General features: G+C 39.5%; 3 protein-coding genes across 5 annotated transcripts; all 3 read right to left on the bottom strand.

Moving 5' to 3' along the window:
• Positions 1 to 85: 85 nt before the first annotated feature.
• On the bottom strand, positions 86 to 8,451 carry LOC110171712 (zinc fingers and homeoboxes protein 1). 2 transcript variants are annotated; one of them, XM_055163307.1, is made up of 8 exons: positions 8,069 to 8,451; positions 7,275 to 7,481; positions 6,457 to 6,920; positions 6,136 to 6,327; positions 5,376 to 5,591; positions 5,106 to 5,270; positions 3,853 to 5,031; positions 86 to 3,736 (listed from the first exon to the last, which is right to left on the bottom strand). In XM_055163307.1, exons 2-8 carry the CDS (start codon positions 7,471 to 7,473, stop codon positions 3,488 to 3,490), a joined length of 2,664 nt encoding a protein of 887 aa, XP_055019282.1. In that variant the 5' UTR covers positions 7,474 to 7,481; positions 8,069 to 8,451; the 3' UTR covers positions 86 to 3,487. The 2 variants fall into 2 exon arrangements, with proteins under 2 accessions (XP_055019282.1, XP_055019281.1); XM_055163306.1 differs by having other exon boundaries at positions 6,136 to 6,345.
• A 593-nt stretch (positions 8,452 to 9,044) lies between these two features.
• LOC110171448 (ATPase family AAA domain containing 2) lies at positions 9,045 to 16,937 on the bottom strand. 2 transcript variants are annotated; one of them, XM_055163302.1, is made up of 30 exons: positions 16,547 to 16,937; positions 15,951 to 16,099; positions 15,814 to 15,854; positions 15,548 to 15,740; positions 15,370 to 15,454; positions 15,197 to 15,281; positions 14,944 to 15,120; positions 14,742 to 14,856; positions 14,616 to 14,630; positions 14,282 to 14,389; positions 13,888 to 13,996; positions 13,691 to 13,806; positions 13,417 to 13,591; positions 13,257 to 13,345; positions 13,019 to 13,178; positions 12,813 to 12,903; positions 12,559 to 12,736; positions 12,334 to 12,470; positions 12,134 to 12,254; positions 11,838 to 12,024; positions 11,584 to 11,769; positions 11,374 to 11,509; positions 11,103 to 11,299; positions 10,847 to 11,006; positions 10,631 to 10,753; positions 10,372 to 10,548; positions 9,719 to 10,270; positions 9,490 to 9,623; positions 9,286 to 9,414; positions 9,045 to 9,192 (listed from the first exon to the last, which is right to left on the bottom strand). In XM_055163302.1, the coding sequence occupies exons 1-30, from the start codon at positions 16,742 to 16,744 to the stop codon at positions 9,160 to 9,162; spliced, it is 4,356 nt and encodes a 1,451-aa protein (XP_055019277.1). In that variant the 5' UTR covers positions 16,745 to 16,937; the 3' UTR covers positions 9,045 to 9,159. The 2 variants fall into 2 exon arrangements, with proteins under 2 accessions (XP_055019277.1, XP_055019278.1); XM_055163303.1 differs by lacking the exon at positions 14,616 to 14,630.
• Positions 16,938 to 17,323: 386 nt separating this feature from the next.
• On the bottom strand, positions 17,324 to 20,497 carry psma2a (proteasome 20S subunit alpha 2a). Its single transcript, XM_020937251.2, has 8 exons — positions 20,381 to 20,497; positions 19,646 to 19,722; positions 19,390 to 19,522; positions 19,202 to 19,324; positions 18,639 to 18,720; positions 18,464 to 18,537; positions 17,914 to 17,971; positions 17,324 to 17,834 (listed from the first exon to the last, which is right to left on the bottom strand). Exons 1-8 carry the CDS (start codon positions 20,419 to 20,421, stop codon positions 17,718 to 17,720), a joined length of 705 nt encoding a protein of 234 aa, XP_020792910.1. The 5' UTR covers positions 20,422 to 20,497; the 3' UTR covers positions 17,324 to 17,717.
• Between the last annotated feature and the right edge of the window lie 206 nt (positions 20,498 to 20,703).

Consider the following 20,703-nt stretch of genomic DNA (forward strand, 5'->3'; position numbering starts at 1 on the left):
AGTTAACTTATTTTCCGCTTCGATCCAACATAGATAAAAAGACAAATCTTCTGAGTGTACAACTACATGTTCTCGTTTTGGTGGCGTGTGTGTGAACTGAGCTAGATCCACTGCTCTTCATCTCAGCCAGAAGAGACTGTCCAGAAGATACTGTCAGTGTCACATAAGATCCCAAGTGACATGAGAGAGTTTACAAAATGACATTTATTATTACAATAAATTGAACAGCGTCTACTTTGCCAAAAAAAAAAAAAAAAAAAAAAAAAAAAAAAATCTGCCTTACAGTTAAAACACTTAGATCTCAGTTTGCCATAAAACATTCAACCAGCTGTTGATCTAAATACAGAGTACACATGAGGACTACAGCAGAAAGAGAGAAAAAACACAGTGGACATTCTTAGTATTTAGCTCTACTGCACAAATCAGAAATGTAAAGTCGCAAGCCCTTTACCTCACATAAAAATGCTTAAGAAAAATATTAGAAAACTCCGTATCAACTAAGACAGAAAAATATTTTGCAATAAATGTAAAGTTTTAAACATAAATAGAATATAATTATCCTAGGATTTTCACAAACTAAAAGAGAATTTCCTTAATTTGGTTATGATTTTTTTTTTGTTCTACTTAAATTAATTTATAGTGTCTTACAATTTTGGAAAAAAGCGAAGCTGGTCAAATTTTTTTTTGTATATATATTTGCAGTTCTTGAGCCATGACTTTACATTTCATTGCTATCTATATACCAAAAAGCGACAATCTAAAAGAAAAAAAACAGCATTTGAAAACCACCACATTATAGCACACATTTTAGGAGTTTATATTGTTTACAAATAAACCACTAATATGTGGACAGAGTTGCAAGGACACAGTTAATAGATAATGAATACAGACCCATTCAAAACCATGGACTGAAAGAATACACTGGAAATGAGACGTTATAACAAGGAACAAGAGCAAAGCAAAACCTGTACAAAAAAAAACAAAAAACATCACTAAGACAAAAGGGATAATAGATAAAGAGAACTAGATTAAGCAAAATGCAACTTTTACAGTGTTTACAAAATGTGTTGAAAAAGTGGGTGCTTAAAGCTACCAAAAAAACGGTTAGGCTTTAACTGTCCCACACAGCCTAATTATCATTGTGTGTACAAAATATGCAATTGATAGTTATTGCATGCACGATTAGACAAAGATATAGCTAAATTTTTTGTATTGCCAGGCACTTGTCACATGAAGAGTGTAACACACTGAAAGCTTAATCTAAACGCTACTAGTTAGTACAGTTGATTAGCAGTGAGCACACAACACAGGGTTGGATTGTGACAAATGCCTGGTGTGGAAATACAAAAACATCACCTAGATTCAAGAACTTAAACTAGAGGATATCATAGCATAACCTCAAGAGTTTATAGGCATCTTTGAACATCACCAAGAAAGAAAGCAGAGCTTGACCATGCCTCACTTCTTAGTTTGAACAAGCAGCACTTCTTATCGCCTTTTCTTTCCCAAATTAGTGTGATTCTGTTCAACCAAGAGTACAAGCCATGGAGGCACAAAGGTTTCTTTACAAAGCTTCATTGTTGCTGCTCTCCCACCACATGCCCCATCAGCTGTGCATCTGTCTGTGTGATTCACCAAGACGAAGCAGTACAAACATCTACAGAGATATGTCTCGGGAGTGCATACCATTATTCAGAATATTAAGTTGACGGGAGGAAAGGGGCAGACGGAAATGCATTAAAGTGAACACATGAAAATTGGCTCATATTGTGCAATTTAGTGACTGATTGTTCAGCTATTTTTTGAGCCATACAAACATACACCTTATATTTGTATAAAAACAAATACGCTGCCAAGGTCCCTCCTCCAAAAATAATGAAGCATAAAAAGGCAAAATACTGGTTTAGCTTTTAGCTATACAAAAGATTTGGTCTCTCAGAGCCATTTTATGGTATCATAAGAGATTAAGGTGCCAAATCAGGGTTTAGTCCGACAAGTGCACATGTGGACAAAGTGCATTTAAAGGTTTAGTAGGTGCTTAAGATTATTTTAATTCAGTGCAGAATTGAGTCAAACATTACTCAAAATACTGTTAGACAGTGTCCGTTAAGGTTTGACCTTAATATTCACAGGCCTCATTTTATGTTGCGTGGATGATTGAAAATTCATTGCTGACTGACTGTTTTTGCTGTCTGTTTGAACTGTATGTGGCAATTAAAGCAATACTTTATGGGAAACAGTTAGCACAGCTGTGTATGACTTCACAGTTTTGTGAAAGCTACAAAATAATAATTGCCCTGCGAACAATGGTTGTACAATTGTTACATATAAAATATTACTACAGTTTGTTTGAAAGTTTGACAGAAACAGTTGTTTGCAGTCTCTGCTCTAAGCTAAGTGATGTAGCAGATTGCCCCAGAAAGCAAATAAAAGACTTAATACAACTTGATAAGGTTACATTGAAAAGTCAGAAGTACCATTTCTATTTTCGTTTGACTGAACTTGAAGACTAACACACTGTGGCAACTGTTCACAGATTGTGACTTCACCTCACTGCTCAGAGGGCAACACATTCAACTTTGGCACAATAATTAACATGATAAACCACAAAGCAGAATGCCATACTTTCGCTATTTGAATGAAAGTATGAATTGCAGAGCATTCTTTTCAATTTCACCCCTAAATATGCAGTTATCCAGTTAAAAAACATGTAATAATTAAATTACTACCAACATAGGGGTGTATAAAGGGAAGACTTACTTAGACATCTCACATCCCAAAATCCAATGGTACCGTCTGAATTACCAGTAGATAACCATCTTTCAGTGTCAGCAATAATATTTGTCAGTTCAAAAGGCTTGTGGAAATCATCACTACTGGTTCTGGGATTGTTGCAGGTGCTAAAAATGACAAGTAAACAGGTAAAACAAGCAAATATTCAAGTCCAGTCCTCCATCAGGATGTTGCTCAGCAGTGACATCTAATGGTCACATGTGAAAACAATCATTTAAGCACCCTCGTAAACACAACACATCAGGGTTTGGCCTCTGCAGTTTGTTTAGGGCCAAAGGTGAAACATCCAAGATGAAGATAATAAACGCAGCATCCTTCTGTCAATAGGACTTGTCTGTTTGCGACAGCATTCAGGCCTAAAGATTGTGTAGGAACGTCTTTTTGGAGTTTTTCTTGAACCTCAGTTGAGGATTGCACTTCATGGTATTACTTATTGACATTACTGTTCTAAACAACAATAACATTTGGTTTTCAGTGCTTCTAAGACAGTCATTCCCAATCAGGATTATTATTACTCTCAGGATTATTATCCATTCTAAAACACTAAAGCTAATATCCATAGTCTCCACATTTGTTAAAAAATACAGTGAATAGAAGTGTGCACTTGTGCACACAGGTGCAAAAAGCCTTGATTATCCAGCATTTGTCATTTCAGCATTGTTTCTCTTGCACCATTTGAACTAATCCAAAATCATCAGTCTTCAGAAACAGACAGTGATTTTCTCACGCTTCGTGAAGGCTCCCAAACCTCGCTGTCGTCCGAATCCTCTCCATCCTCCTCATCTTCATCCTCATCATCCTCTCCCATCCTCTCACCAGACTGCTGTTCTGATGGAGCCTGCGTGTCATCTCCCTCTCCGAGTGGCCTCCGGACAGCCGTCTCCTGGAAGGGATCTAAACCCATGTCCAAACGTCTCTGGACTTCAGCAAACCATTCTCTCACCTATAACACAACCAGACACAAGTTTGGAACCATCATTACAACCTAATTAATTTGAAATACTTTCTATGCTGTACATGAATGCGATATAACAGCATTTCCCTGACCACAGACTTTACCTGTTCATAGCTCATGTTGCTCTTGGTGACAAGCTCATCCAGATCTTGCTCATTGAGGAAGCGGTGCTTTAGGTAGTAATCTTTAAGAACATCTCTGCCACTCTTGAATTTCTTTGGTGGAGGCACATCTACATCTGCACTGTAGGAGGTCGATCTTCTTGTCTGCCTTCTTGTCCGTGAGCGACCCCAGCCACGATTCCTGCCACGTCTTTTCCGACCACCTCCTGTTTTAACTGCTCCACTGCTTGATGCTTCAACGTTGCCACTTTGGTACTGAAAGAACCACTTAAGGTTCCCATTCTTCCAGGAGTATCGTGAGTCTCCAAACCAGCTGACAATGTAGGCGCGAGAGAGGCTACTCTCCTCTGCCAACTGGTCATACTCCTCTGCTGTTGGCCATTGGTTTTTAACAAAGGCACACTTCAGTATATGCAGTTGTTCTGGAGACTTTTTACCTTTATCTTTCACATCTTTGCTGGTGCAGCTTGTGGATGGCAACTCTTTATTTTGGCCTCCAGGGGGAGTTTGGTTCCCCTTTACAGATGCAGTATCACCGGTTTCTCCACTTTCATCTGCTTTCACGGAGTCCATCTCCCCCTTGCCCTCCTCAGAGTCTGGAGAGGAGACACTGGCTGCTGGTACTTTCCGCCTTTCTGTGAACCAGGCATCAATCTCTCGACGTGTCAGTTTGGTCTCTGCCCTCAGGCGACTCAGCTCCTCGTCAGAGGGAGTACTGCTCTTCTCAAAACTCTCCTCCAACACTACCAGCTGCTCTGGTGTCTTCTCCTTAAACTTCTGCAGAGTAAAATCAGGAAATGGATTCCAAGATTTTGATCGAGTTTCCCTATCTTTAACAGGGGGAGTATGGGGAGGATTGGGCGAACAGGGGGTCTCATCACTTGAGTCAATAACAATGGTGGCATTAGCACTACTACCACCTCGAGCACCATCCTGAACCATGATTATATGGCTGTTCTTAGAGTTACGCTGGTTGTACCTGGTGTCGCTGAACCATTTCTTGATTTCACCTTTTGTTAAGTTTGTTAGCTTCATCAGGCGTGCAATTTCCGCATCAGTAACAAAGTGGTTTTTCAGGTAGCTTGCTTTTAATTCTGCAAGCTGCTCTTTGGACTTCTTAGGCCGCATACCAAATGTGTCAGCACAAAGTGCTGAGTTCTCCTTTAAAAACATAACAGAAAGTTATACATTAATTAAAAATATAATTTAACTGCAAATGTGAGTAATTGTGTCACCTGTGGAGAGAGTGAGGGAGGCTGGACAGTTGTGGCTCGTTTCAGTTCACTGTTGGAAGAGCTGGATTGGGAGGATACTCTGCTGGAGCTCTGGGACTGACTGGGCAGTCCTGCCACAGTCAGAGTGATAGGGCTCGTCACAGGGAGATTTCCACTTGGGCCAACCTTTGGTGACAGAACAAGAAAAAGAGTGAATAACTGCATACATGTCATAGTCATGATGACTTTGTTACACACTATACACACACAATACACTAAGACTACACAAACCTGTGTGAAAACCAGGCCAGACTGACCCACAATCTGACAGGTCTGGAGAATAGATTGCAGGCCATTGGCGGCTGCTGAAAGCTGATGAGCAGGGATGACAGTGATAGTCTGTGGAACTGTGTGCACTGTGCCATTAAACTGTTTCCTCCGAGCCTCCTCCACCTCTTCTGGGGTCCAGCTGACGCCATGCTTTAGCCGCTGAGCTGAGAACCACACCTGCACAAGACATGTAATACATATACATATATTATCTCCTTCCAAGCTCAGGTCCTCTACCAGAGGCCTGGGAACTTCAAAGCATTTTCCATCTCTTCTTTGAGCCCCTGGTATTTCTCTAGTTTCCTGTGTTCCTTTTTCCTGACGTTCCCATCATTTTTATTTATACATTGCATTGTCTTCCACAAAAACTTTGCCCTGTTGTTTATTCACCACAATATCCAGTTGGTTTGCCATCACCATTCTGTCAGTCTGTATCTGGATGTCCCACAGAGTTTTGGCTCAGTCGTTCTTCACCACTTTGGTGGTGTTTCAGACCTTGACCCTGGGGTCTCCAGTCCATACTGTGCACAGATGTTCCTGTACACTTTGCACACCACTTGATTATTCCACTCCATGTATGTTTTCCCTGCCAACATCTTACACCCGGCAGTATATATATATACATACATATACACATACACACATATTTTTGTGGTTCTCCACACATGTGTAGAAACTATGCATGTTAAGTAGAAATGTCCACAGTAAATATTTTATTCACCTTGATTTGTTCCTCAGTGAACTGTGTCTGTGCTGCCAGGCTGCTGATCTCAACCATAGAGGGATAAGGAAACTTCTTATATGTGCTGCCCAGAAGAGGATTGGTGTCCATGGCTGCACTGTAGGAGGGGATGCTACTGAGAGGAATCAGGAGTTGAGGCTGGACTGCTGTAGATGCTGTACTCTGCTGGGCCTGAAAAGCAGAAAGAACCTAAGACAAAGGCAACAAAAAGAGTAAATAGCAAATAATTCTAAGTTACTGCCACTGAATCATATACAAAATTAATTATTCAAGTTATTGAGACATTGAAACAGGACCTACTTGTGCAAAGCCAGGAGACATAACAGTAGGATTTAAAAGAGATGATTTCCTATGCTGCTCCAGTGGAGGGCTGACCAGCAAACCTCCTCCTCCCAGTTTCATGGAGTCGTGTAGCAACATGTCCACAGGTGTCATAGGTCCCAAAGGGGCTTCGATGGGCTCTTGCTCTCCTCCCACATCCCCTTCACTGCCTCCTCCAAAACCCTCTGCTGCTTCCTCTGTCGATTTGAGGGACACAGCGATCCTCTTTGGCTCAGATTTGGTCTTCAGCCTCATGATTGGGGTCTTGCTGAGAGAGATGGCATTGACACTTGTGGGGTCTGCAGCGCCCTCATCAGGGGTGTCATTTTGTGGTTCAGTGCTTGGCTGGTCGCTGCTGGCTTCTTCTGAAGGGTCCATGATGCTTTGCTTTGTAGAGGGACATATTAAATCACTGTCCTCCATAGCTGAAACAGTTGGATCATCTAGGACACAAATTGTTTTCCATTTACATACAGTTTATTGCATAACATTCAACAAATATTTTTACATTTGCTTTTTATAACAGTTTTAACTTAAAAGAAATTTGTTCATTTATTCCACTTATTTCTGGTGTTAAGTGTAGATATCTAATGCAATGAAAATTCCAATTGCATTACATTTGGTTACAATTGGATTGGATTTCTTTTCCTAATTGTAATTACGTTTTACAAGGGCATAGTAAACAGTTTGTTCTGACTCTGCCTGAGTCTAGCGGTAGAACATTCATTAATCATTTATATGACTGAAATTAAGTGTTCATGTCTTTGTTCATGGCTTGCTGAATAAAAGCTTCTTGCCTGTATCTGAAGGAGTAGGCACAACTACTACAGTCTGGTTCAAGTCCTGGGCCGGTAGGGCATCTTTTTCAGGCTCTTTCACGCCCACCTCTGTCTGTTGATCCTGGGGCCCTTCGGCCCTTGGCTTCACCTCTTCCTGCTCCACCACATTAGAGGGCACCACCATGCAAGGTGTAGTGGATTTTCGACGGCTTGACATTTTTATGTCTAATAACAAACAAACAAACAAAATTATAATAAAATAAAACAACAGATCAATTATGAGGTTTAAGCTTTTATCTAACAATTACCACATACAATACTGTTTATTTTGCTTTGTTACACATTAACAAGGTCATTTGTAATTAACTTCTAATTAATAATGTCCTCAAGTTCCGCAAAATGAGCAGTTGAATTTCTTATGCTTAGTTACTTACCTAACCTATGCCAGTTGTATAACATACACTTGTATAACACATACTTTATTTTCAAAATAATGTGTTGTCTTGAAAAGTATTTTATGGTTTAGTTTGCCGTATAGCCTGCTTGTTTTTATACGATTAAAATCCTAAAAGGATTTCCAATAAGAGAAAACTATATACATCATGTGTTTTAACATTAGAGATCGTTTACAACACAAGAAAGCGCAAAACAACTTATATACATGATTAATGAAGATGCAAAAAAGCTTTACATTGCACACAAAGTGCCTGCATTTGTTCGTAAGATTACATGGCGTGTACGTGAAGCGGGCCAACTAGCCCTTGTTAGCTGGGCCAGTCACTGTTATTGATCATGTCTGGCAGTAAACTTACAGAACTAGAGAAATGTGTGCAACCAGGCAGTTGAGAGAAGACAGAGCGAGACTTCCTGGATCAACATACAACGCTCCAGATGACCCTCCGATCCCCGGCTAAGCATTCAGGCTGCCGTGGCTCACAGGTTTCCAAACCCGGCGGAGGCAGACAGGCGGACCGGTCTAACTGCTACGGCTCCCGTGTGCAGATGCTCAAAGCACCGGGCATCTTTCTCTCCGTCGGAACAGGTTAAAATTACAGATACACTTTCGTTCTTATAACGCTATACGCCCCAAAACGGGCCGATAAATGCGGGGTTTCCTCTGGTATAGTGTTACTTTGCTGACCCAATTCTCTGATATTTTTAAGGGCAGATTTTTAATGATCAAGCAGCGTCATCATTCAGTGATACGCGTTGACGTCATTCCATGGCGACTCCCAAAGCTTCCTGTAATTTTTGTCACATTTATACTCGTTTCATAGACCTATTTCATTGTTGCCATGTGTCCAGAGTGTGATTGAAGTAATAGCCTTTGCTTTGGCCTAATGAGCCATCATATATTGAGTCAAACAGCTCGTGAACCTGTTACTTAACGTGTTTGGCTGCCCGTCTGTCCTTACGTGACCCGCGAGGGCAGCAACAGAAGCTACGTGAGGACAGCACGCGCTAGTTTGATCGCTTTCACTGAAATTGCATTTTCACTTTTACTTTTATAAATGCCCTACGCATAAACAAGCCTTTCAGTGAACAACATAATATATTATGTTATGCGTTTATCTAGCTGCATCTCTCAGATAATTATAGAATTAACTTTATTAACTATTTGATGGATATTCGGACCAATCTGGATCAATGGAAACGCCATATGAATATTTTACTTGCAGTGTATTAAGAGTGTTAAACCTGTCCTGCTCATTTAAAAATCAGGTTAGGGTTGTCAACCAGTATCTCCACTTTGTTTTGATTATGGTTCTCAGAAAATACACAGAAGCATTTGCTGTAAAATTAATACTACATTTAATTATTTAAAAAACAGTATTACAAAATTAACCATTATGCACAGTGTTATGAAAATATTCTGCAATTACACATTGTATTTGTAGAAATGTCAACAGAAGTCTTTGATTTCATATTCCAACTCCTGAAAAGAAAAACAATTTCCAATTAAATTTAGCAGAATGGTACTAAAGCATTTATGTACTTATTGTAATTACATTATCACATTGTGACAAACCTGTATCAGTGCCGTTTTATTGTATTCCCGCCGATGTCTGTAGATGGTCTGACAGAGAAGGGCATACAGTTTCTCAAGCCGGTGGACCTCATAGCCCTCAGTCTTCACCACCAACCTCTTCAGCAGCTCCTAAGCAACATATGTTACATTGTTTAATATTTTTTATTAGTACAAAAATAAGGCATACAGCAGGTAATGTTTTACCTTTAGTTTGTCTCGGTCTACCTCCAGAGGGGGAGTCTCCTCATCCAGAATTTGCAGAGCTTGATCCACATTGATCATCTGTTGCTTTTGAACAGTGGTTTTTAGAGCCCGTGTCATACGTCTCACAGTCCGCTCTTAGACACAGAAGGTTAAAATTATGTTTTTTATTTTTTGCTTAATAAAATCACAGGCTTTAGATTTTAGAACAGTAATGGGGAAAAATTCTCACCACCATCATCCTCTTTTGAAGTTTCATCCACCTCCATTGCTTCACTGTGGCTTTTTACCTCAACGTCCTTTACACTTTGCAGGGTTTTCTCCACTTCCTTGTCTGACTGACCAACAGCATTACTGCTTTGTAATGCCTCAGACTGTTCTTGGACATGTGCCTCTTTTGTTGCTTCACTGTTATTTTGTATTAGTGTTACTACTTTGGTTTCACTTTTGTCCCCAGTTCCATCTTCATTTTGAGCCTGACTGTACTTCTCCAATGTGTCACCTTCCTTATCTTCTTCTGTAACAGCTTGACCGCTCTGCCCCTCTTCTTCATGATGTTGTGGTTCCTTTGCAGGCTCTACACTGACTATCATGCTCCGTTTTCCGTTAGCTCCTTCCTCCTGTGACTTGTCTCCTCCCTTGTCACCCTCATCTTCATCATCCCCATCCTCTTCCTCATCATCAGACTGCGTGTCATCTTTAGCCACATGCGGAGAGAAGGAAGCCCTTTTTTTTGCAATGAATCCAGAAGCCCAGCGACGTCTCCTTCGTCGCCTCTTTTGACCTTCAAGAACAATGTTAATGTTAAGATGAATAATCAATAAATGTAATTTTGATTCAGATTTGTGACTAGAATTGTATTTAGTTTCATTTTGACATTTTTACCTGAGCTTTTGGGAGTTGTAGCAGTTGTAACAGATGTTGCAGGAGTGACGGCAGAAGTGCTGTTGGCTTCTTCTCTTTGTGGTGTGGCATCACTAATCTTGGCGTCACCAGCCACTATTCTGGGCTGTTTTGGAAGGACATGGTAGAAGGAGGGAGCGAACATGGCGCTAGCACAACCTGAGGACATTCAAAATGCAGACCATGAATTTAATGACCCTTGAACAATGGTAACTTTTCTTAAAATAGATAAATATTTCACCTCTTGTTCTCTGTGATTCTTTTATCTCTTCACATATCTTCTCAAAATCTTCATCCAGTTCATCTTTAATAATTGCATGAACTGTGTCTTTTAATGCACAAGCTCTGTGCCTTATCTGACGATCTATCAAAAATGAAATTACATTACACCTTGTGTTCAACGTCTTAATGTTTTACCATATAATTGATGGTATCTGTATCTGAATAAACTATTCACCTGAGGGGTCTCTGTCTGGGTTGTACTCCAGTGCATTTTGCCAAATGAGATCCACATCATGAAGAAACTCTTTAACTGTCCCGTACTGATGCAGGTCTATCTTTGTGAGGACAGTTGAGAGGTCCATGGGTTTCTTAATCACTTCAGCATAATCTGGAACCTAAACAATTGCAGGATATAATTAGTCAATCAAAGGTAAAATAATGAAAAGAATCTAATTATACAGTAAGGCATCTTCTGAGAAGAGTAGACTCACCTCTTCTGTATCCACAGGCTTTGTGAAAGCTTTAAACCGTTTATCCTGAGACAGACGGTTGGTCACATCGCGCAGGAAGAGGCGGAGCTCCCTGAGAGTGCCCTCTTCCTGCTCCTGCAGTTTTTTAATTTCTTCTGGAGTCAGCTGACGAGGAGTAGAAGGCGGGGCCACAGGAAGCACCTCCAGTGCATGGAGAACTGAAAAGCAGATCCAATATGTTAAATAACACAGGTCGTTTAAATTGTGTTTGTTCTACACTTTCAGTTGTCACCTGCTTTCTTCTTTGAGGCAGGGGCCTTTGCTGCCTGGTTGAGGATTAGGTCCTCAAAGAAGTGTCTCCTTTCTTTGCTTGTAGGGACCTGAACGTGGAAAACTTCCCCATATTCCACTCGAAATAACTCCTGAACCTAGAAGGTAAAACAGGACATTTACCTGTTTGTTCTACACAAATGGAAACAAGATTTATATTAAGATTTGATACCTCTGTGCTGAGCTGGTCATATTGAAGACTGCAAGTTGCAAGCAACAGTATTGGTGCGAACGCAGGTATAGATTTAAGAAGGCTGAGAAAGGTGGCTCGTAAGGCTGGGCCTACAGTTTCCCACCACTGTCCAATGTGTGGAATGTACAAGATACTGGGAGATGTCCGCTTAGCCTCTACAAATATCTGTAGCATAAATTATAAAAATACTTTAACATTAAATCACAATCACCTAAAAATCTATAGTTTCTGACCTGAGCACAGGTCTCCTCTGGGGCAGTTGCACTCGCTCCAAACAAAACAGCCATGTCCAGAGTATAAACTGTAAACTTCTCCAGAGTGTGAAGTACAGCCGGCGCCAAGTGGGAGCTCTGCCCGGAGCCTGACCTGCCTTGAAGCAACAGCCTTGGGCGATATGATGTGGGCTGGCACAAAACGCTCCTGAACAAGAGATAGAATAAAAGACCAATTTTTAGTACATTTCTGTTGTGTTCTAATCACATTTTCTGTTTGTTACCATTTCATTTTACCGCCCCTACTTAAAGCCCACCTGTTGAGGTTAAAAATTTCCTTAGCAGATACAGTTTGGACATGGGACTGCCCAGAGGAGCAGACCTCTGATTCCTCATCACTGAACATCAAGTCATCTTCTGATAATCCCAAAATAAGATCTATATTGGACCACAAACCAACAAATATTTCAGGCTTCAGTGTTGAAAATTACCAAATAATTTTGTATCAATTAAGTACCTTGATCTCCCTTTCTCTTAAGGCCCAACTCAGCATGTGGGAACAATTTCTTGACTGTCTGAAGAATGGTTTGTAGCGCAGCATTCAACAAGGGACGGATAGCAGGGATTAGCGCTTTTGCTGGTGAGGCTACAGCTCTGTAATATAAGAATACCCAAAATATAAATCAGCTAATCAAAAATAACTGTAGTAAAACAACAATGCACAAGGTAACATGCAACTTACCTTTGAGCAGCTGGCACCATCTTAGCCATGGCTGTCATGAAGTCTTTGCTTGTAATGGCAATCGAGTTGACATCAAGCACCAGTTTTTGAGATGAGGAGTAAATCTGTGGGTAACGACGGCGTAATGCACATAAAGCTGCTTCAGAACACACAGCTTTGATATCTGCTCCACAATAACCTAGTTTAACAGAAAATCAAGTATATCATGGTTGTAATGTTTTTATCAATGAGATTAAAGTCTAAAGACAGCTCACCAACACATTTGTCTGCCAGTTCTTCAAGGAAAAGGTCTGAAGGAGGAGGAGTCCATTGCCGAGTGTGTATTTTCAGGATGTCTTTTCTTGCCTACCATAATTTAATATAAAAATAATTTTGCCTCATAAATACAATACATTTCATAGCTACCATCATTAACACACGAATACAAACTCCTACGTGTAAGACAATGATGGTCTCTCACCTCTCTGTCTGGTAGTCCAAAGAGAAACTCTCTGTCAAAGCGCCCAGGTCGTCTGAGAGCTGGATCAATGGAGTCCAGTCGGTTTGTGGCCCCAATCACAACTACCTCTCCTCTGCTATCTAACCCATCCATCAGGGCAAGGAGAGTGGACACTATTGAACTAATGAAAAGAAATGTTGGTCCACATTCATGCATTTCACATTTAAACTGTTCTCCATTTCATAGGCAAAATACTGACCTGTGAATTTGATCTTGTCGACTTGATCTAACAGGAGCCAAACCATCAATTTCATCGAAGAATATAATAGATGGCCGCATTTGATAAGCCTGTGATGATTTAACAGAGAATTGAGCAAGTGTTTTTACAGCAGACGCTTTATTAATAGTGATTCAGTTACCTGATCGAACAGGAGCCGTAGCTGTCTCTCAGATTCTCCTACCCACTTACTGAGGCAGTCGGCCCCTTTCCTCATGAAAAAAGACACTTTTCTTTCTCCTTGACTACACTCATTGGCCAGAGCTCTTGCAACTAGGGTTTTGCCTGTACCTGGTGGTCCATAAAATAGACAGCCCCTAAAGAATGCAAAAATACAGTACATTTGTTACTTTATAACTAATTAGAATCAGATTTTTTTTTATTTGCCTTTGACAAATAACATTTAAACATTTCACCTTGGTGGTTGTATCTTAAATTTCTCAAAGACTTCTGGGTAAAGAAGTGGGAAGACCACCATCTCCTTCAGGGCAGAGATGTGTTTCCCTAATCCTCCAATACTATCAAAGCACACCTGTAGCAAACAAGCCAGTTTCAACCACAATAAAGCAAACAGCTTAATGAGCTGGACACATGTACTTTATGTGTAGCTCACTGTTCTGTCGATTTGCATTGGGTCCACATCAGCAAGACTTGCTCCGATCTTCATTCTGTCTTTGTGGATTCCAAGCAGGTCTTCTTTAACCAAATTCATAGGCAGACATCTATGACAATAAGAGAATTATATTATTTATATTCAGTAGCTCAATAATTTTTCATATTGACCGTTAAGAAGATGTTTGTCTTGTATAAATTAATAAAAGGTGGAAAAACTATCTCACAATAGTATTAAATCACACAGGCACAAGTAAAACCAGCTTCTCACGTCTATGTGTCTCTGATTACAACAGTTATCTCTTATGACACACCATTTCTTTCCTCCCCCTGGCCTAAAAAAAGATGGCAGTGAATCACTCGCTCACAGGCTTTGAGGTCACCAGCAGACTCACCTGTTAACAGACTTTGACCTGCTTTTACTTCTTCTTCTCTGGAATTTTTCATCATCTGAAGAAGATGAGGAGGAAGTGGAGTCACTGCTGTGGATGGCGTGTCGTCGTCTACCAGGGCAAAAATGTTAAATATCATTTTAAACTGCACTACTATTCACTTGTAATGTATAAAAACAAACTCGTCAGAAATACACCAAAGAAAGACAAAGATCTTCAAAAGGAAATCCCAGTCACAGCAAAATATATAGAACCATTGTGCCACTAAATTTAGTATTTAAATTTGAATAAACATGTGGTGCATGTGCATACCATTTATACAAACAGAACGTCTTACCTCTCAGAACTACTCCTGAGCAGAAAGAACCAGAAACAAAATAAAGGGTGTTTAAATAATGTAAACTTCCTTACTTACTGATGCAATAAAAAGAGTCAATCTTTTATATATATTTTGTGTACCAACCTACTGTTTCTCCTCCTGCTGTAAGGACTTCTTGGGGCAGTGGAGCTGAATCTAAACCTGCGTCTTGTTGGTGATCTATGATCGTATATACTGCGTTTCCTTGGCTCTCTGGGCTCTATAGCCAAAAGGAAAAAAAAATACACGAGTACTTCTTAACCAAAAATATACATTTATGTCATCACTCAAATCTTATGCCACATACCTTCTTGTGGAGCCTGGTAGCGAACCACTGTCTTTCGTTGTCTGAAGTCATAGCGTTTTTGGTTTTCCTCTTCTTCATCTTCACCATCATCATCATCATCCTCCTCCTCCTCCTCTTCCTCCTCCTCATCATCATCGTCGTCCCCATCTTCATCCTGTTCATCATCTTCTTCCTCTTCTATGATGTATTTGAACAATAAGCTTTAAATAGCATATGCCAATTGGATAAACAATGCAATATATTTAGTTTTTACCCTGGTTTTCTTCTTCCTCTACATCTTTACGCTCCACATTGGATGTTAGTGAGCGAAGTTTACCTCTTGTGTACATTCCCAGCCCCTAATTTCAGAAAACATTTTATTATAAATATTTTCTCAAATTCTCTAATTAATTTAAAATTTTATATTGTTAATTTGCAAAGTTTTACTTGTTCTTGTGTTCTTGTCTCTCTACTCCTCCTGCGTCTCATCTTCTGCATGTCATCCATCTTTTGGAGAACAGCTTCTGCAGTGCTGAACAATCATCATAGAAGCAAAATGCATTTATTACTTGAATTTAAGTTCTTTTTCATCAACTTGTTTCCACAATATCCTTGCTTTACTTACTTGGTTATGAGACGATCATAGAGCACAGACTGTTTGCGTGAATTCAGCCTGTACCTGGTGATCCGTGAGCTGCGCCTCACTGTGTGATCTTCCTCCTCATCCTCAGTTTCTCCGTGTCTCAAGTTAAAACGGTTCCTTTTTGGGGTTGACGACTCTTCCACCTCATCATCTACATCTGAGCCTAAATTTTTGTCTTCCAAACAATAACAGAGAAAATTCAGAGCAAATACTCTTCATATTACAGAACATAATGAAAACAAACTCACCTACTGAAGACTTTCCCTCTTTCTGCAGTCTTTGAGATTTTCTAATAAAAAAAGTTTTAAGGTAACCAGTTATTCACAAAGTGCACGTCTCCTTTCTGATTGATACAATAAATTTCTGTAAACAGCTTTTACAGTACCTGGTGCAATATATGCCAGCCTTGTCATTATTCACAGGTGAGCTTGTCTTAGCATCCATGTTTGAAAATGACACTTCCAATTTAACTCTCTGTCTTCTGGTTCTAAAAGAGTGAGACTGGCTGCTCTGGTCTTCATTTTTGTCGTGTCCCTGGAAAAGCAAGGTATACCCATAAACATTCAAGCAGTCACAATCTATAACATAAAAATATAACAACACAGAGTTGAATGTTATTGCTCAGCTTTTTCTACCCTGAAGATTTCTCTCACCATAGATGATTAGGCTTAATAATATTTAAAATGTTTTTGTAATCCTGAAAGGTGAATTTAATTACAATCTTTTTTTTTTTTTTTTCACTCAGAAAAAACATCCTTCATATAAATGTGAGTACATTTTGTTCAGTTGCACTGTGAAAGATTGTAATAATGGCCCACCGTGTATACTTATAGGCCTGGATTATTTGGATCATCGGTAACACAGGCTGCTAGTTAGCTTAGCTGTAAAGTTTTAACACAGCACATTTTATAGTTATCCAAACACATTATTCCTATATTTTGGGCAAATTGTATAGCTAGCTAGCCTGTCTATGCATCTTACATTAGCAGCACTGCTGTTCTCGGGGCTGCTGAAACTGTCATCCAGGACCCGGGAGGAGCGCGTCACCCTGGCGGTCTTTCTCTGGGACGCGGGAAGGAGCGACAGAAACTCAGAGCTTGTGTCCAACTCTGAGGACCTTCTCTTCGGGGTAGTACCAGGCTCAGCCCCAGCATTGCCATTGCTACGTAGTATCACCATCTTGAATCCCAGCCGAGTTAAACGGCCATTGCCAAACGGATTAAAATAATGTTTACAGTGATAAAAACGTGAAGCACCGCCAGCAGCCCTCGCTTGAGTCCTCCAGCTGACAGCCCAACACAGCCCAACACAGCCCAACACAGGCCGAGCCTCTGCAAACCAAACCCTTCAGTTCTGGCGCCATAAACGTCATCGGGGTAGTGAAGAAATGACCTAGCAGCTTCCGCCTTAAAAAGTAGACCTCTGACAACATATAAACTGCATATGATCCCATATGAGGCGACGAACATGGAGTGATTTATTTCACATTGAGAGGTATCGTAATTAATACTACTTTACCTGTGATCATATTTAGAGTTTTTAGTTTGTACGATCCACGCGGACGAATAAAACTGCAAAAAACATGTTCCGGTTGTTTTTATTGGAGGCGGAGATTGTTTCAGGAGATTTTCACATGGATTTGAAGTTCTCTGGGCTCTACTGATTTCAAGCCTGAACAGTAAGTAAATGCAATTCAAAACTCTACCATTTGACTAATTACAAGTATTGCAGGTCAATGGTTAATCAATGACACTGATATGTGAACACCAAATCAATTTATTTCAATGAATGACAAATGAAATACAAACTTTTTTTTTAATTTTTGAAAACAGTACATTGTAAAACCAACAGACAACCTGATGCACTCATAACTTCCACTAAATAATTCTCACACCAACCGCATTATAAGGTGTAATGAATCAGATTTGTGACTTTCCCTGTTTTAATACGAAATAATACAAATGTATGTTTATCAATCTTTTTTTTTTTATTTGAATTCTCATTTTTTTCTTTAGATATTTAGTGGAAAATTTGAGGGCTTATTTTCTGCTGCACAAAAACCAAACAACTACATGACACAGCACTACAATGTGTCATGTCCATGTTGGATTAAGTGCCGTTTAAAATGTGGTCCTGTCACTGAATGGTATAATTATGCAATGGCTGCCAGATAGTCTTTAACTTCTGCAGGAGTGAGTCTTTTGAAGCCAGCCTCATTGCAGATTCCCACTTCAATGTTTTCTTCAGTCATTTGACCCTCAAAGCTCTCCTAGAATCCAGATAATAGTGATTTTAAAAAGAATTTAATTGCAAGTTGACATAGACTTTTCCTATTTATAACATGTTACCTTGAGTGTTAGGATGGCTGTGTGAATAGCATCTTCCAATTCCAGATCATTGTTGTACCTAAAAGAGAAAAAAGAATGTTGATTTCCATGTTAATTAGTAAATATGTTAAGAAAACAAAAATAAAAGCTATTCTCATGTAACCTTGCACAGTAAGATGGATTTGCGCAATATTTGTGAGTTAAATTTACAAGAATCCATCTTTGCATGTTCCCACTATTTTAGCGAAATTACTATTTCGTTGTTTGTTGAAAAATGTGCAGAAGGTAAACGCTTTGTGCTTTTGTGGACAGAGAAGATGTATGAGCTTTTCTGTCAACTAGATGTGGCTTTTTGGCTTGTTGGGATGCTTCGACCAATCAGATTCAAATACTCATCATGACGTTCCATGTTTTTGCTATCGCCTTCGGCAAAAGCCATTACAGATTGATCATCTGTAAAACTCAGTTGAACTGAATTAGTGGACTATACATATTAATCTGTCGTGAGCCAGATTATCTCATACAACCCAGTATTGCATAAAACAAGTTCCTAACAGAATCACTTTCCTACCTTTTTTCAAGGAATGTTTTTCCATTTACATAGTTTTTTCCCATTGCAGTGGCCTTCCAAGCAAAATATGCACCCTGCACAACAGACCAAAAGAAAACCGTTATTTAAGCCTTTTAACAAAATGTAAAATATACAACACACTGGACACGAAAATGTTAAAGACAATAAGAATTACCGATGGATCTGACTGGAACAAGTATGGATGGTCCTCATCCCATCCAGCGATGAGTAATGACACTCCAAAAGGCCGTACACCACTACAAAGATTACAAATATCAAAGTAAACATTTGTCAGTGTCCAAAATCTCTCAAAACTAAATCAAAACCACACATCTCTGCTCTAGTTATCAGATCATGTCCTGCCTTGTGTGACCAATAGCCAGGGACCCTTCTAATATTTTACACCTGTTAAAGTAGTTAGCATTCAGGCATAGACTGTGCTGTGCTGGCTGTAGAAGAGAGGAGGAATGACAACTCTAAATTATCACCGCAATTACACAGGTCATCTACTATGCTAACCTTACACTTTCGATTTCCCCTTGGTGAAAAGATAGTTCTGTCACAACTGACTGCTTTAACAGCATTGTTGAGTCATACACAGAGATGCAAGACAGACTGATGTATTTGCAAGACCAGTACTTTTTCTCCCTCAAGTTGGCTTGTGAGTTCAATAAGTCATGTATCCAAATCTGATGTACATTTATACGTAACAGTGTTAAACAAATCTGCCTTCATTACCCTGACTGTGTGTACTCCTGCATCACAGAGGCCACTCTCTGCACAAGCTGTCCCGTGGGGATTGGCTCCTGGTAAACCAGAAAGTACTGCTGTGCCAACTTGCGAGCTCGCCGAACAAGGACTCTGCAAAATATTCAATTAAAATAGAATTACAATTACACTTAAAAGTTTTAAATTAACTGTAATACCTGTAGTCTGGCCCCATGCCACTGTAGACCATGCCAATATGTTTTGTGATAGGCTCCACTTTGTGCACACTCTGCTCATCATAAAGAATGGACTTCTGTTTCTTCTCTGTTGCCAGGACAACTCCATTGGTTGCTGAAAAAAATGCAATATATCTCTTACACGTATAGCCTGCTGCACAAATACTGTACCTGTTAACATTACTACAAACAGGTTTCTAAAATGTTAATTATACATAGAAGTTAATCCAACAGTTACCTTTAATGCCCACTGAGGGTGCGCCTGCTGCTACCGCTGCCAGTGCATATTCAATCTGGACAAGTTTACCCGAAGGACTGGAAAAGACACAAACCAGAAAGTGAAGTGCTTTGTTTCAAAATCATAAAAATAAACAAATGGCTAAACCATTTAAAAAAAACAAAACAAAACGTGACTGATCATAGACTAAGTGACCGACCCATAACACCAGCCATAATGTTAAACCAATGGAGATTTAAATAATAATAAACTCAACAATCATTCAAAAATTGTCTGCCCCTATAGAATAGCAGATGTATTTAACTGTAGTGACCCAGCAGTTTATCAGGTTATTGCACGGTTCTTTCGCCAACTTTTCAACGTTGTTTTGGCTAATATATGTCTGCGATTTTCTTTTTTTGCACTACTGCCAGAAACATGACGGATTTCCATAGTGACGGGCGTTTGCCTCCTCCAGAAGGAGCCTGCTAAATAGAATAGAATAGATAAAGATTAATGCATATCTTATTTTGGTTTCGGTTTAGATTCTCGCAATGCTAATGGTAGCCCATTCGACGGGCATTAGTTACCGGGGAATGACTGTGCATCACCACCACCTGCTACAAAACATTATAATTTAAGACGCTTGCAAAGACAAAACTTGGCCTTATTTTGTTCTATATCAAAGACCACTTCACAGAGACTTAGGATAAAACGTATAAATCTTAAATAATTCGTTATTCCAAAATAGTTTACCTGAATGTAGTGAGAGAAAAACTGTAGCCTCGGTCCGCCATCTTGAGATATTTTTTCTTCTGCGCTTGATTGAGACTGCAAATCCACTTGAGCCCGTATACCGCCACCCAGCGACTCTACTAAGGATGACAAATTGTAAAACAGCATCAACTTGGGGAAAGGAAAATAAATATTTAGTTAGTAATATAATCGTAAACCTTTGTCATAACACAACATTATAACGTTAAGTGAACAATGGCGCGATAGTTTAAAAAGTGTGAATTTATAAATCAAGCAATAAAAAAATAATAAAATTAAAAAAAAAAAATACAATATCCGAGAGT

Source organism: Boleophthalmus pectinirostris, unplaced genomic scaffold, assembly GCF_026225935.1.
Source record: "Boleophthalmus pectinirostris isolate CB_2022bp ecotype Guang Dong unplaced genomic scaffold, ASM2622593v1 HiC_scaffold_6, whole genome shotgun sequence".
NCBI classification, from domain to species: domain Eukaryota; kingdom Metazoa; phylum Chordata; class Actinopteri; order Gobiiformes; family Gobiidae; genus Boleophthalmus; species Boleophthalmus pectinirostris.